This window comes from Scyliorhinus torazame, chromosome 7 (genome assembly GCF_047496885.1).
Source record: "Scyliorhinus torazame isolate Kashiwa2021f chromosome 7, sScyTor2.1, whole genome shotgun sequence".
NCBI classification, from domain to species: Eukaryota; Metazoa; Chordata; class Chondrichthyes; order Carcharhiniformes; family Scyliorhinidae; genus Scyliorhinus; species Scyliorhinus torazame.
The window spans coordinates 12,257,273-12,273,945 of record NC_092713.1 but is presented as its reverse complement, the minus strand read 5'-3'; the positions used below and the strand labels follow the sequence as shown (position 1 = coordinate 12,273,945).

Sequence of the window (16,673 nt, the reverse complement as noted above, 5' to 3'; positions counted from 1 at the left end):
GTAATTAGAAATGGAAAGGCAAAGTTGCAAGGGGAATGGAGTATAGAAGTATGGAAGTGGTGCTTCAGCTGTACGGGGTAGTTATGCGACGCTGTCTCGGGTACTCTGTACAGTTTTGGTCTCCTTATAGAAGGAGGGTAATGCTTGCATTGGAGGCAGCTCAGAGAAGGTTCACTATCTGATTCCTGGTATGAAGGCATTGTCTTCTGGAAAAGATTGTGCAGGATTTTATTTAAGCCTTCATGGAGCGGATGTTTTCTCTTGTGCGGGAATCTGGAACTCGGGAGGCACAATTTCAGAATAAGAGGTTTCCCATTTAAGATGGAGATGAGGAGGAATTTCATCTCTCAGAAGGTGATTAATATTTGGAATTGTCCTCCCCAGACAGCAGTGGAGGTGGGCCATTGAACGTATTCAAGATTGATTGAGAGTTTTTGACAACAACGGAGTCAAGGTTATGGGAGGCAGAGCAGGCAAGTGGAGCTCAAGCCTCAGTCAGATCAGCCATGATAATAGTGAATGGCAGAGCAGGCTCCGAGGGCCAAATGCTCTAATCCTGCTCTTATTTCTTATGTTCACATGTCCTTCAACAGTAAATGCTGGAAATATTCAGCTGGCCAAGCAGCATCTGTGGAGAAATAGAGTTAACTTTCCAGATCAATGACCACTTGGTCAGAACTCAGTTCTGAAGGTCATTGATTTAAAAGGTTGACTTTGGCTCTCACTCCAAGGAGTTGGTCTGATCCTTTGGTATGTCAAGCATTTATGGTCCATCTAATGAAGTCTGGGCACTCTGAGATGGGGGCAGGGTAGCTGAGATTCACTCTGCATCTAATTGTGCTGTATCTATTTTTGAGTGCCTGATCCTGGCATTGAATACATGAATACAAAGTGTTTAATTTTCCCCAGCTAATATCCCACCAGTTTGAGTGCAAAATTCACACCAGTGACAACACCAATAACAACACTCCCACCATCACAAACAGTGAAATCAGATGCACAACACCTAAGTAACGTGCCTGAAAAACACGGTAGCATTAGAGTAACTTTGAGCTTGTGAAGAAATCCCTTGACGAAGATCATCAGCTACTTCCTTTGGTAACATGCCTGGTGACATATGCAATGGTAAATACATTCAATCAGTTTTCACACACCATGCACTGTGAATGCTCTCTCAGAATAAAGTCACTGGATTGAATTTTACCGCAGGTAACTTACTGTACAAGAGGCAATCAGTCTTCAGCTTTTCCTGCAGAAGATCTTGAGTCCTTTCAGCCACAATAACCTCCAGGTGCTTGCTGTATTTTTCCATCTACATGTAAACAATGGAAGATGTCTCACATGTCTTCTATAAGTTAACTGGTCGGCAAGGCACAGATTTACAGTTTTTGTAAATGAAAGTGGACACAATATGCTCGTTGAAACACTCATTAAAAATCATGGAATCGCTTGACACAAAAATGGGACCTTTGTACCTTTAGACAAATCCTTGATAACTCTGCAAAATAGATAAAAATTTGACTTGTTCAGGCATAAATCTAATGGCCCTGATCGTGATGAGATGAAATTGCTATTTTGAGAATATATTGACCCAACAAATCACCAGGCAGATATTTCTAATTCAAGCACGATCGATGCAACTGCTGCACACTTACATCAACTTCAATCCGTACCATCCCATGGCTTTGTTTGCTTCTCATTCATGGAGGAAGAGATTAGGTTCGTTCATTTTCAATTGGAATGTGCAGTCAGTCTGCACACAGTTAACATGCATCCCCTTAATCTACACAGGATACTCCTCCGTCTTCAGGTACCCTACCCTCAGAGGACATGGGCAATCATGGCCTTCATTGGTCCATAACGATGCTTGGCAAAGCACTGCTGTGCTTTGCTGTTGTCTTCTGCAGTGTTCGACTGACCAGGAAACTCTCTTGCTTCTTTGGCCACATTTTGGCCTCCTTCCATGGGCAACAAGTTCTGAACAGGGGCTTCAATCCAGAGCTTCTGGTCCAGACCAAGAGATATTACCACTGCGCCATAAGACTGCCACAAAGGGTACCTGTGTTCATCATGCTGAAGGCAGCTTTCATTTATTTTGTATATTTTATCAGGAAACTCATTGTCAGAATACTTTCATCATAAAATTTTTAAAAATTAATTCATGGGATGTGTACGTCACTGGTAAGACCAGCAGTTATTGTCCATTCTAATCACCCTTGAGAAGGTGGTGGTAAGCTGCTTTCTTGAACTGCTGCAGTTCATGTAGTGCAGGTACATCCACAGTGCTGATAGCGAGGGAGTTCCAGGATTTTGACTCAGTGACAATGAAGGAACGGCGATACATTTCCAAGTCAGGATGGTGAGTAGCTTGGAGGGGAACATCATGTGATGGTGTTCTCAATGTATTTGCATCCCTTGTCCTTCTAGATGGTAGTGGTCATGGGTTGGAAAGGTGTTGTCTAAAAAGCCTTGGAGAGTTCCTGCAATGCACCTTGTAGATGGTACACACGGCTGGTACTGTGCATCGGTGCTGGAGGGATTTAATGTTTATGGATGGGTTTCCAGGCAAGCTTTGTCCTGGATGTTGTCGTGCTTCTTGAGTGTTGTTGGAGCCACATTCACCCAGGCAAGTGGAGAATGTTCCATCACACTTCTGATCTGTGCCTTGCAGATGGTGGACAGGCTTTGGGGTGGTCGGGAGGTGAGTTACTAGCCACAGGATTCCCAGCTTCACCTGCTCTTGTAGCCACCATAGTCACAGTCACTGGTAATCCCTAGGATGTTGATAATGGGGAATTCAGCAATGATAATGTTATTGAATGTCAAGGGTACGTGGTTAGATTCTTTCCGGTTGAAGATGATCATTGCCCAAGCCTGGATATTGTCCAGGTCTTGCTGCATTTGGACCTGGACTGCTTCAGTGTCTGAGGAGTCGCGAATGGTGCTGAACATTTTGCAGCAAACATCAAACATCCCCACCTCTGACCTTATGATGGAAGGAAGGTCATTGATGAAGCAGCTGATGATTGGACCTGAGAAACCCCCCTGAGGAACTCCTGCAGTGATGTCCTGGAGCTGAGATGATTCACCTCCAACCACCACAATCATCTTTCTTCGTGCCGGGTATGACTCCAACCAGCGGAGAGATTTCCCTGTGAATCCTATTGACTCCAGTTTGCCAGGGCCCCTTGATGCCAAGATTGAGCCAAGTTTAGAATTAATATAGGACTCAGCCTCCACTATATGTCATTATCTTTTCAATCAAAGAACAAAACAAAATTAACTTTCAATAATCGCAACTATTGTTGAATCCGCGGTAAGCAGAACGCATCGACGATAGTAGAAACTAACAAACAAGGTTTATTACAAATACAATCTAAAACCTCCTTCCCTCCCCGAAGCATCTCCATCCCAACCTGCACCCAGGCTGTGTTTTTGGACAGCCGAGGTTCTCCTTGTTAAGGGAAAGCTCCGCCCCCTTAAAGCGGAAGTTTACATTTGGGGAAGGCCATGGGAAACCGTTTAGACCCAATCTCGAGATCTCCATTGGGGTTATAACACCTATTTGGTGCTAAATTATAATCCATCTTGTCCAGTGAATGCATGCGGGAACTGCTCAAAATCATTTCAGATAATGGGCGTCACAGTAGCACAGTGGTTAGCACTGTTGCTTCACAGCACCAGGGACCCAGGTTCAATTCCGGATTGGGTCACTGTCTGTGCGGAGTCTGCACGTTCTCCCCGTGTCTGCGCGGGTTTCCTCCGGGTGCTCCGGTTTCCTCCCACAAGTCCCGAAAGACGTGCTTGTTAGGTGAATTGGACATTCTGAATTCTCCCTCTGTGTACCCGAACAGGCGCCGGAATGTGGCGACTAGGGGCTTTTCACAGTAACTTCATTGCAGTGTTAATGTAAGCCCACTTGTGACAATAAAGATTATTATTATTAATGCTCCCATTTTTAAAAAATCAATTAATTCTTCAAACACATCGAGGGAGGTTGAAAATAATTCCGATGGAGCGTATAATAAAAATCGCTTATTGTCACAAGTAGGCTTCAATGAAGTTACTGTGAAAAGCCCCTAGTCGCTAATGGAAGTGAAGCAAATTCAGTGGGTCAAAAAAGAAACCTTCTTACCAAGTTCATCATCATGTCAACCGGGCTCACTTTGTTGGGATTCATTTTCTCAAGCATCTTCTTAATTTGTTCGAAGGTTGGCCTCAAAAATGGATTGTGTGCCCAACACCTTTTTATCAACTTTAAACAAAAGAAAGGAAATTGAATTAAAGCTGCCATTTGAAATCAAAAATGCGTTTATGACTGACAACTTGGAAGGATATGGGTGGAATTCTCACGGGTTAAATGGTGGGCAGGAGGCTTAGCATTTGGTGGGTGTCCAGAAATTGGTGTTATGCCGGCGTGAATTTCCCATGGATCTCCCGCTAGTGCCCGCCATTACAGATCGGGAACCCCTTGGCTAGCACACAGCAAACTGGTTTACATCCCACTACTGGGATTCAGATGAAGACCTGACCGGAATCATGGGGGGATTCTCCGCAATCGGCGCGATGTCCGCCGACCGGCGCCAAAAACGGCGCGAGTCAGTCCGGCATCGCGCCGCCCCAAAGGTGCGGAATCCTCCGCACCTTGAGGGGCCGAGCCCTCACCTTGAGGGGCTAGGCCCGCGCCAGACTGATTTCCGCCCCGCCAGCTGGCGGGAAAGGCATTTGGTGCCCCGCCAGCTGGCGCAGAAATTACTTTGCCGTGCGGCGCATGCGTGGGGGCGTCAGCGGCCGCTCACGGCATCCACGCGTATGCGCAGTGGAGGGGGTCTCTTCCGCTTCCGCCATAGTGGAGACCATGGCGAAGGCGGAAGGAAAAGAGTGCCCCCACGGCACAGGCCCCACGGATCGGTGGGCCCCAATCGCGGGCCAGGCCACCGTGGGGGCACCCCCCAGGGCCAGATCGCCCCCCCCCCCATGACCCCGGACCCCGCCCGCGCCGCCTTGTCCCGCCGGTAAGAGAGGTGGTTTGATTCTTGCCGGCGGGACAGGCATTCCAGCAGCGGGACTTCGGCCCATCGCGGGCCGGAGAATCGCCGGGGGGGGGGCCCGCTGACCGGCGCGGCGCGATTCCCACCCCCGCCGAATATCCGGTGCCGGAGAATTCGGCAACCGGCGGGGGCGGGATTCACGCCAGCCCCCGGCGATTCTCCGACCCGGCGGGGGGTCGGAGAATCCCGCCCCTTGTCTCCATGCTCGATTCTCCACGACACTAGCGGGAAAACATGCTGGTCCAGAAGGCGAGTGGAACAATGTGGCGTGCAGGAGCCTTTGGCTGCCTCCGAAGTTCGGAATGGGGTCGCCAGCAACCTGCGTCACAGACCGCAGTGGGTGGGGGGGGGGGGGGGGGGGGGGTCATCGACAGGCAAATCCTCCGGATTCAATGTCATTGAGGCGGTCTACCCAGCTTCAGAGTGTTCCTGGTGATCCATCTTCTTTTTCAGGAAGTTCATCTTCATTCTACAGCAGCGGGTCAGTGATGTTCGGCGCCTTTTCGATTTGGAACCCAGATATGATGGCGGGGCATGTGCCATCGTGCCCGTACCTCCATGGAATACGGTGCTAGCCCCCAGGCACGTAAGTGAGTTAGGGCCGGGAGATACGGCTTGGTGTCCAGCCCACCTCTGCAGCGGGAAACACTTCCTGATCCCACCCACGCCACTGGACAAAATCCCAGATTGGAGGACTCCGCCCAAAGGTTGGAAAGTTGATCCAGCGCAGATTAGGTCCATTCAACACTGGTTCATTGATGGTTATCTACTTCCACACAAAAGTTCTTCCCCATAGCTCTCTTGACTTTTTTCACATCTTAAAATATTTCGCCAATTTGCTTTTGAAATTTCCACCACCATTTCAGACCACGTATTCCAGACCCCCACAAACCTCAGTGCAAAAAACACATCTTCATATTGTCTCTGATTTTTTTACCAAATACCTATTCTCCGGTTACCGACCCCTCTGCCTCTGTAAAATCATTGGTTAAGTTGCATTGACAGGTGGTAAATTGTATTTCATCTTCCACCTAAATTCTCCCAAGGCGACTTCGCCATTGATAATGTGCAGGATGGTTTCGCAATGCGAGCACCTTACCTCAGTGTAGTCTCTCTGATTTGGACAGTCGCTATCAGATTTTCCAGTATTCATTTCAGGAAGATAGGGCCGCCAAGTTGATTCAACCTTCTCAATGTCAATATCACCCTTGAACATGTGGACGTAATAAATTACAGTTTAATTCGGGGGGGGATGAAAGGATGTGAATTGCAACATACAAAGTGATAGTCAAGAAGGTGATTGACCTACCGGGACTGGGCAACAGCGTGTTGCAATTTCGAGCAGTATTATGGAGTAGCTGGATGTAGACAACATGACATTTTTTTAGAAATGAGAAAGAGAAAGAAAATTAATCAGATCTAGCTTCCACATGATGAACTCCATCTTCTCAACAACCAACCCTACCTCTGCCTCCCATATAGAGCCAATCCAGAATCACTAACATTTTCCACCTTTCCTGATTAATGGTGTCAAATTTCTCAGGAACCAAATTGAAATATACCCGATTACTATTCCACAAAATTCGATCTTAAAAAAAGGTTGAAGAAAAACTTGGTCAACCCTTAGAAAACTCTTAGGCTGGGATTGCCGGCCTGTTCCTGTTGGGACCCTCCCACGGGGGATACAGTGGGCCAGCCAAAAGTCCACTGACTTTCGACAGGACCAGGAGACCTTGGCAGTGGGCGGGGACAGAAATTCCCGTCCTTATTGTGATTCCAACCTGACTGTTTCCTCACTGTTTATCTATGTTAATTCACTGGGAGTGAGTTCCACATCTCACCACTCCCTGGGTAAAGAACTTTCTTCTGAATTCCCCTTTGAATCTCTTTACTCCTCCACCCATATTCATTTTATGGGATCATAGAATGGTTACAGCCACTCGGCCCATCTCTCCGACAGTCCCACTCCTAACCTTCTTCTCTGAAGCCCTGTATATATTGGGCTGGATTCTCCAGTTACCCAGCTGCGTGTTGCTCAGCGACCCGTCGTTCTCTGGCAGTGGGATTCTATACTCCCGCCGCTTGTCAATAAGGGCCGGGATTCTCCGCCGATGTGATTCTCCGTTATGCCGGCGCCTGGGGGTTTCCCGACGGCGTGGGGCTGCCCCACAATGGGAAACCCCACTGACCGGCTGGCGTAACGAAGAATCCCGCCGGCCGGTCGGGATGTTGCGCGGCGGGACGGAGAATCCCCCCCCCAAGATGTCCCCAGGGGCGGGGAAGTGCTCAGTGGGCCAAATGTGTAGCAACGGCCACAGAATTCCTGCCACGTTCTACTCAGATAATTGTCCAATTCTATTTGAAAGCGTTCCTTTCGAAGAGTGGCACCTGGAAGTGGACAAAATACTCCAGCCAAAGCTCAACCAAGTCTTCCACAAAAGCCTCTGCTCTCTATTCCCAGACCCCATCCATTTAAATCCCAGGATTCTGCATATCCCCTCAACTATCCACTGAACACGGTGAACAATAACCTGGAGGGAGCAGTTTGAGTTTCAGGCACGCTACCTGTAGGCATCTGCAGTCGGAGTCACGTTCGAAACAGTTCCCGCCAATACTTCTGGAGCACGGTAAATGCGGCTGGCCTTTCCGTTGATTGTGTTAGTAAATTCCTCAAAATCATCCTTTCTGTAGGCAGCTAAACCGTAACCTTCGTGCAATAAAATTGAAATGCCAGTTAACAGTGCAATTCTGTACAAGATGCTGCGATCCATTAAACTGCCCAGCTTGCATGATGGAGAATTACCTGAGATTTTGCAAACCCATCTATCATCGATGACACAGTTCATTGATTGTAACTTCCCGTGGTAAATTTTATGCTGGTGAAGGTAGACCATTCCCCGTGCCAGGTCAGTTGCAAATGAGAGTCTGAAGCAACAACAAAAACTTGCATTTCTATCACGCCTTGAATATAGAAAATGAATATTCCAAGGTGCTTTCACAGAGTTGTCAGGGATAAATGGGCAGTGAGTTAATGGAAGACTCCTCTCTCTCTCTCACTCTCACTCTCTCTCGCCAGTGGGTCTGGGTGCCATTCTATTGGAACAACAAAGGCTTGGGATTAAACCACAAGCTGAAGGAAAGACTTGACATGAGATAAAGTGTCTGAAGAAGTAAAGAGGCCTGGAAATAAACCACAAACTAAAAGCAGAGTCTGATGTGAAGCCAGAAGCCTCTCCTGGAACAGCTGCGAGTAAGGTATTGCTAGCTGCAAGGAAGATCATTATATGTGCAGGTCAGAGACTTTAAACCACGCTCATACTGTAAAGGAAATGCACTGAAGAACTCATCATCTGAAGCAAGGACTCTTATCTTTTATTCTTAACCCTTATTTTTTTTACCCCTGTCCATCCCTCTGTGTTTGTCTGTCTTCTGTGCCCGGGTAGAGGGTGGGACAGTTGAAGGGGGAGTCAGGTATTTAGTTTGACATTAAGCAACTGTATTCACTGCATACTTCATATGTGTTCTAGTTATAAATAAACAGCAATTGTGTTTAAACCGACAAACCTGATGACTGTAATTAGAACCAAGGGCCAAAGATTTGGGGTATTTTTATCAGCGTTGAAATGAAAATGAAAATCGCTTATTCTCACAAGTAGGCTTCAAATGAAGTTACTGTGAAAAGCCCCTAGTCGCCACATTCCGGCGCCTGTTCGGGGAGGCTGGTACGGGAATTGAACCGTGCTGCTGGCCTGCCTTGGTCTGCTTTAAAATCCAGCTCTTTAGCCCTGTGCTAAACCACTTGTGTCATGACTCTGGGATGAGTGGGGCTGGAATTGATCGCACAGCTGCCCAAGGGTTCGTAACAGAGGCACTGTTGAGCGTGGGGCTTAATGTTGGTACCTACGCCTGACAGTTAGCCAGGACTTGCTGCATTTGGGCAGCTTCAGTATCTGAGGAATCGTGAGCGATTCTGAACATTGTGCAAATATCAGCAAATATCCCCACTTCTGAGCTTATGATGAGGAAAGATCATTGAGAGGGAGAAGCTGAAGTTGGTTGGGCCTAGAACACTACCCTGATGTCGTGGGACTGAGATGCTTGTTCGAAGAGGCAGTCGTTCAGGATTACCTGAAAGGAGAAGAAAGAGGATAAAGGGGTAGATATTAAGGAAGATAATGTCAGAGCTTAGGAACCCAGTGAGCTAAAGGCACAGCCACCAATGGCGGAACACGAACAATCTGAGTCGCGTCGTGATCCTGAAGGTTATGGGTTATGGGGGGATTACAGAGATAGGGTTGGGCAAGGCCATGGGAGTCCTTGAAAACAATGAGAAATTTAATATTGAGGAGTTTCCAGACTGAGAGACAGTGTAGATCAACGAGCACATGGGGCGATGGGTGAACGGAACTTGTTGTGAGTTAGAAGATTAGAAGATAGGTAGCAGAGTTTTGGATGATGTCAAATATATGGAGTGTGCAAGGTGGAAGGCTGGTAGCTGAGCGTAGGAATGAGCAAACCTGGAGGTAATGAAGCCAGAGGCCTTCAGCAGCCTTTGCTGTTCCAGCAGGGGCTTAGATGAGCGATGTTATGGTGTTAAGGAGGTGGAAGAATCAATCATAGAATCATAGAATTTACAGTGCAGAAGGAGGCCATTCGGCCCATCAAGTCTGCACCGGCCCTTGGAAAGAGCACCCTCCCCAAGCCCACACCTCCACCCTATCCCCGTAACCCAGCAGCCTCACCTAACCTTTTTTTTTTGGATACTAAGGGCACTTTAACATGGCCAATCCAGCTAACCTGCACATCTTTCAACTGTGGGAGGAAACCGGAGCACCCGGAGGAAACCCGCGCAGATAAGGGGAGAACATGCAGACTCCGCACAGACAGTCACCCAAGCTGGGAATCGAACCTGGGATCCTGGAGCTGTGAAGCAACTGTGCTAACCAGTGCGCTACTGTGCTGCCCCAATATTATTCAGATTCCGATCTAAAAACCAAGTGAATCATTCTAGATTGTTATTTACCTGAATCCCCAGTTTAAGGGAATATCATCATTGAACAGAACATCAGTCAGACTTCCTTTTGGGCAGTATTCAGTAACAATGGTAACATTGGGCACCTCAACAGATCCACCAATAAACTTGCATAGATTTGGATGATCGAGTTCTCTGGAATGAGCAAGGAAACAATTGGCAAATAAAACTCCCCAAACACCATTAACTAACATGTGCAAAATAGATTTGTGCATTGAAAATCGATCAGGGACGCATAAATGTCAAAGGAAAAGTTAATCTTCAATGTTATTGTGTATGATTCCGGAATTGTTGCCAATAATTTGGAAATCCCTTTCCACAATCCTAGCTTATTTCCTATGAAAACTGAATACCATAGAGCTTGACAATAGCACTTTATAAAACCAGATTTATATTCTCCTCACTCTTGTATTATTTTCATGGGAGATGGTTAACTGCACCTATTAAATATCTGTCAGATAGATAAAGGGTGAATGTGTGACAAGTTGGGCGGTATGTTTTAATGGAGTGACCTATCACCCTAACCACATTTTTAAAACGTGCTTGTACGGACAGCTAGCTCTATGAATAGTTTCAATCACTGCTCCATGCTAAGACTCTCTCTTTAACCTCAGCTCACTTTCTCATCCATCACCTCCATACCTCTGGTTCGTCTAAATACCATTGTCTCCTTTTTTGCTTCTTATTTTGTTGATGTAATTTACTAACCCACACCGTCTCCACCAGTTTTCTCAGGTGTGTGATTCTAAATGTGAGAAAAAGCATTGTCAGTGCGAATTACAATATTCTCTTGTTTTATGCAGTGTAAGGGCCCCTCTTGTTAATTACCTTGGCTTCTCATTTATTTTATTTTGCCATTATCATTTTTGTCCCATGGATGTTTAATAGACATAAACCTTTAAGTCGAGGAAAGGAAGTGAGGAACTCAAAAGGTACATTGATACATAGATACATAGAAGATAGGAGCAGGAGGAGGCCTTTCATTACGATCATGGCTGATCATCCAACTCAATAGCCTATTCCTGCTTTCTCCCCATAGCCTTTGATCCCATTCTCCCCAAGTGCTCTATCCAGCCGTCTCTAGAATATATTCAAAGTTTTAGCATCAACTACTTCCTGTGGTAATGAATTCCACAGGCTCACCACTCTTTGGGTGAAGAAATGTCTCCTTATCTCTGTCCGAAATGGTCCACCCCGAATCCTCAGACTGTGACCCCTGGATCTGGACACACCCATCATTGGTAACATCTTCCCTGCATCTACCCTGTCCAGTCCTGTTGGAATTTTATAAGTCTCTATGAGAACCCCCTCATTCTTCTGAACTCCAGCGAGAACAATCCCAACCTAGTCAATCTCACCTCATATGACAGTCCCGCCATCCCTGGAATCAGTCTGGTGAACCCTTGAGAACAAGAACATTCTTCCTGAGAGAAGGAGACCAAAACTGCACACAATACTCCAGGTGTGTCCTCACCAAGGCCCTGTACAATTGCAGCAACACATCCCTGCTTCTATACTCGAAACCTCTCGCAGTGAAGGCCAACATACCATTAGCATTCTTTACCGCCTGCTGAACCTGCATGCTTGCCTTCAGCGACTGGTGCACAAGGACACCTAGGTCCCGCTGCACACTCCCCTTCTGGCCAATGAATTGGCCAAAAGGCCGCATTCTGCCTGGGATCAAGCGGTGATTGGGTCCTCGCCAAGTGGGATGGTTTTCAGAGAAGCAAGGAAAGGACAGTCGGGTCCTGGATACTCAGAGGAAGCTGTGAGTTTCTCTCTCTCTCTTACTCCAGTGAAGCTGCGCAGCTGCCATATTTCTGAACCTACTGAGAATCTGGATGAATCTACAGTGAAAACCATTACAGACTGAAAGAAGAAACCTCGAGCTGAAAGCTTAAACGAAACGAAGGTGTGCTAGAAGACAACCATCTGAAACAAAGACACTTATCCTTTTTACTTTCATCAATATTGTTGCACTCTTTTCCTTCTGTGTTTATTTGTCTGTCTTGTGCGTGTGGGTAGCGGGTGGGGGTGAGTTAAAGAGGAGTGGGTTATGATTTAGATAATAGTTAACCAGTTGTATTTGCTCCATATTGCATTATAGTTATTGTTATTAATAAATTGTGCTTAAATTTACAAACCTGTGACTGGAGTTATTGGGCAGCCAAGGGCCAAAAACTTGGGGTGTATTTCTAAGAGTTATTTGTTAATTTCGATTGTGTTGCGACTCCGGGTCAAATGGGGCTGGAATTGACCGCGCACTAGCCCAGGAGGTCGTTACAGCTGTGTGTATTTGATCACTTTTTATCATTCCTGATATTATTGCCAACCAATCGCCATCAAAACATTGAAACAAATTGGGTTTAAGGTGCAATATTGAAATTATTCCTAAACCACAAGGCACAAGAGAATATTTCTATTAACCACTCAGCATACACACACCATAATATTTAATTGAACGTTGCCACTCAAGTGGATAGAGCTGTGAAGAAGGCCTATGGTGTGCTCGCGTTCATTAACAGAGGGATTGAATTTAAGAGCCATGAGGTAATGATGCAGCTGTACAAAACCTTGGTAAGGCCACATTTGGAGTACTGTGTACAGTTCTGGTCGCCTCATTTTAGGAAGGATGTGGAAGCTTTGGAAAAGGTGCAAAGAAGATTTACCAGGATGTTGCCTGGAATGGAGAGTAGGTCTTACGAGGAAAGGTTGAGGGTGCTAGGCCTTTTCTCATTAGAGCGGAGAAGGATGAGGGGCGACTTGATAGAGGTTTATAAGATGATCAGGGGAATAGATAGAGTAGACAGTCAGAGACTTTTTCCCCAGGTGGAACACACCATTACAAGGGGACATAAATTTAAGGTGAAAGGTGGAAGATATAGGAGGGATATCAGAGGTAGGTTCTTTACCCAGAGAGTAGTGGGGGCATGGAATGCACTGCCTGTGGAAGTAGTTGAGTCGGAAACATTAGGGACCTTCAAGCAGCTGTTGGATAGGTACATGGATTACGGGAAAATGATATAGTGTAGATTTATTTGTTCTTAAGGGCAGCACGGTAGCATTGTGGATAGCACAATTGCTTCACAGATCCATGGTCCCAGGTTCGATTCCAGCTTGGGTCATTGTCTGTGCGGAGTCTGCACGTCCTCCCCGTGTCTGCGTGGGTTTCCTCCGGGTGCTCCGGTTTCCTCCCACAGTCCAAAGATGTGCGGGTTAGGTGAATTGGCCAATGATAAATTGCCCTTAATGTCCAAATTGCCCTTGGTGGTGGGTGGAGGTGTTGAGTTTGGGTAGGGTGCTCTTTCCAAGAGCTGGTACAGACTCAAGGGGCCGAATGGCCTCCTTCTGCACTGTAAATTCAATGATAATCTATGATTAATCTAGGACAAAGGTTCGGCACAACATCGTGGGCCGAAGGGCCTGTTCTGTGCTGTATTTTCTATGTTCTATGTTCTATGTTCTATGTTGTCACCATAGTCCCAGATGACCATGGGCTGCTTTCCCCTTTGAGGAGGGGAGAGCTGACCGGTGGCGATTTAACCCGAGGGTCACCACACCTCAGGCGAGGGGCAAGGTTGAGAAGGCGGGGCCTTCCTGAATAACCTCAGCCGGTACAGGAATTGAACCCGCGCTGCTGGCCTTGTTCTGCATCATGAACCAGCCATCCAGCCCACTGAGCTAAACCACGCCCCCCCCACCCGCAATAATTTTAAATTATTCTATTGTGGTGTGTGCATTTTATATTTCACAAGTTAAGACGTGGCTAAGTATTCATCCAGTGTTTTTACATCATCTTTGTTCTATCTAGAGTATTTATTACTCAGCACTCAGCTGTGTACTGCATGCACCTTGGTTTTATTACATAATACAAGATATCGCAACATGAAAACATTCCATTTGACCCAACTCCATGCTGAGGTTTGGGTTTCATACGAGCCTCCTCTCTCCCCCTCTCCATCTCACCCTATCAGCATCTCCTGCTATTCCTTTCTCTCTCATTGATGTTTATCCTTCACTGTATCAATATTATTCACTCGGCCACTCCCTGTGTGAGCGGGTTCCACATTCTCCCCACTCTCTGGGTAAAAATATTTCGCCTGAATTTCCGGTTCAATTTATTAATGCCGTTGTTGGTGGAAATTTATGCTACCACCCCCCCGCCCCCCCCCCCCCCCCCCCCCCGACCCCCCACCGGTTTTAGGTGGGGTTCAAAACAACAAAGAACAAAGAAATGTACAGCACAGGAACAGGCCCTTCGGCCCTCCAAGCCCGTGCCGACCATACTGCCCGACTAAACTACAATCTTCTACACTTCCTCGGTCCGTATCCTTCTATTCCCATCCTATTCATATATTTGTCAAGATGCCCCTTAAATGTCCCTATCGTCCCTGCTTCCACTACCTCCTCCGGTAGTGAGTTCCAGGCACCCACTACCCTCTGTGTAAAAAACTTGCCTCGTACATCTACTCTAAACCTTGCCCCTCTCACCTTAAACCTATGCCCCCTAGTAATTGACCCCTCTACCCTGGGGAAAAGCCTCTGACTATCCACTCTGTCTATGCCCCTCATAATTTTGTATACCTCTATCAGGTCGCCCCTCAACCTCCTTCGTTCCAGTGAGAACAAACCGAGTTTATTCAATCGCTCCTCATAGCTTATGCCCTCCATACCAGGCAACATTCTGGTAAATGTCTTCTGCACCCTCTCTAAAGCCTCCACATCCTTCTGGTAGTGTGGCGACCAGAATTGAACACTATACTCCAAGTGTGGCCTAACTAAGGTTCTATACAGCTGCAACATGACTTGCCAATTCTTATACTCAATGCCCCGGCCAATGAAGGCAAGCATGCCGTATGCCTTCTTGACTACCTTCTCCACCTGTGTTGCCCCTTTCAATGACCTGTGGACCTGTACTCCTAGATCTCTCTGACTTTCAATACTCTTGAGGGTTCTACCATTCACTGTATATTCCCTACCTGCATTAGCCCTTCCAAAATGCATTACCTCACATTTGTCCGGATTAAACTCCATCTGCCATCTCTCCGCCCAAGTCTCCAGACAATCTAAATCCTGCTGTATCCTCTGACAGTCCTCATCGCTATCCGCAATTCCACCAATCTTTGTGTCGTCTGCAAACTTACTAATCAGACCAGTTACATTTTCCTCCAAATCATTTATATATACTACAAACAGCAAAGGTCCCAACACTGATCCCTGTGGAACACCACTGGTCACAGCCCTCCAATTAGAAAAGCATCCCTCCATTGCTACCCTCTGCCTTCTATGGCCTAGCCAGTTCTGTATCCACCTTGCCAGTTCACCCCTGATCCCGTGTGACTTCACCTTTTGTACTAGTCTACCATGAGGGACCTTGTCAAAGGCCTTACTGAAGTCCATATAGACAACATCTACTGCCCTACCTGCATCAATCATCTTAGTGACCTCCTCGAAAAACTCTATCAAGTTAGTGAGACACGACCTCCCCTTCACAAAACCGTGCTGCCTCTCACTAATACGTCCATTTGCTTCCAAATGGGAGTAGATCCTGTCTCGAAGAATTCTCTCCAGTAATTTCCCTACCACTGAAGTAAGGCTCACCGGCCTGTAGTTCCCGGGATTATCCTTGCTACCCTTCTTAAACAGAGGAACAACATTGGCTATTCTCCAGTCCTCCGGGACATCCCCTGAAGACAGTGAGGATCCAAAGATTTCTGTCAAGGCCTCAGCAATTTCCTCTCCAGCCTCCTTCAGTATTCTGGGGTAGATCCCATCAGGCCCTGGGGACTTATCTACCTTAATATTTTTTAAGACACCCAACACCTCGTCTTTTTGGATCACAATGTGACCCAGGCTATCTACACCCCCTTCTCCAGACTCAACATCTACCAATTCCTTCTCTTTGGTGAATACTGATGCAAAGTATTCATTTAGTACCTCGCCCATTTCCTCTGGCTCCACACATAGATTCCCTTGCCTATCCTTCAGTGGGCCAACCCTTTCCCTGGCTACCCTCTTGCTTTTTATGTACGTGTAAAAAGCCTTGGGATTTTCCTTAACCCTATTTGCCAATGACTTTTCATGACCCCTTCTAGCCCTCCTGACTCCTTGCTTAAGTTCCTTCCTACTTTCCTTATATGCCACACAGGCTTCGTCTGTTCCCAGCCTTTTAGCCCTGACAAATGCCTCCTTTTTCTTTTTGACGAGGCCTACAATATCACTCGTCATCCAAGGTTCCCGAAAATTGCCGTATTTATCTTTCTTCCTCACAGGAACATGCCTGTCCTGTATTCCTTTCAACTGACACTTGAAAGCCTCCCACATGTCAGATGTTGATTTGCCCTCAAACATCCGCCCCCAATCTATGTTCTTCAGTTCCCGCCTAATATTGTTATAATTAGCCTTCCCCCAATTTAGCACATTCATCCTCGGACCACTCTTATCCTTGTCCACCAGTACTTTAAAACTTACTGAATTGTGGTCACTGTTACCGAAATGTTCCCCTACTGAAACATCTACCACCTGGCCGGGCTCATTCCCCAATACCAGGTCCAGTACCGCCCCTTCCCTAGTTGGACTGTTTACATATT

At 46.7% G+C, this 16,673-nt stretch overlaps 1 protein-coding gene across 2 annotated transcripts in view; it reads right to left on the bottom strand.

Moving 5' to 3' along the window:
* LOC140426033 (atrial natriuretic peptide receptor 2-like) overlaps positions 1–16,673 on the bottom strand; it is a 130,848-nt gene that overhangs the window by 66,229 nt on the left and 47,946 nt on the right. For both annotated transcript variants that reach the window (XM_072510327.1, XM_072510328.1), the window contains exons 11-18: positions 10,075–10,218; positions 7,855–7,976; positions 7,617–7,758; positions 6,361–6,409; positions 6,151–6,258; positions 4,136–4,255; positions 1,219–1,312; positions 1,020–1,107 (exon numbers count right to left, since the gene is read on the bottom strand). In XM_072510327.1, the coding sequence (XP_072366428.1) occupies positions 1,020–1,107; positions 1,219–1,312; positions 4,136–4,255; positions 6,151–6,258; positions 6,361–6,409; positions 7,617–7,758; positions 7,855–7,976; positions 10,075–10,218 (867 nt within the window). The remainder of the gene's footprint in view (positions 1–1,019; positions 1,108–1,218; positions 1,313–4,135; positions 4,256–6,150; positions 6,259–6,360; positions 6,410–7,616; positions 7,759–7,854; positions 7,977–10,074; positions 10,219–16,673) is intronic.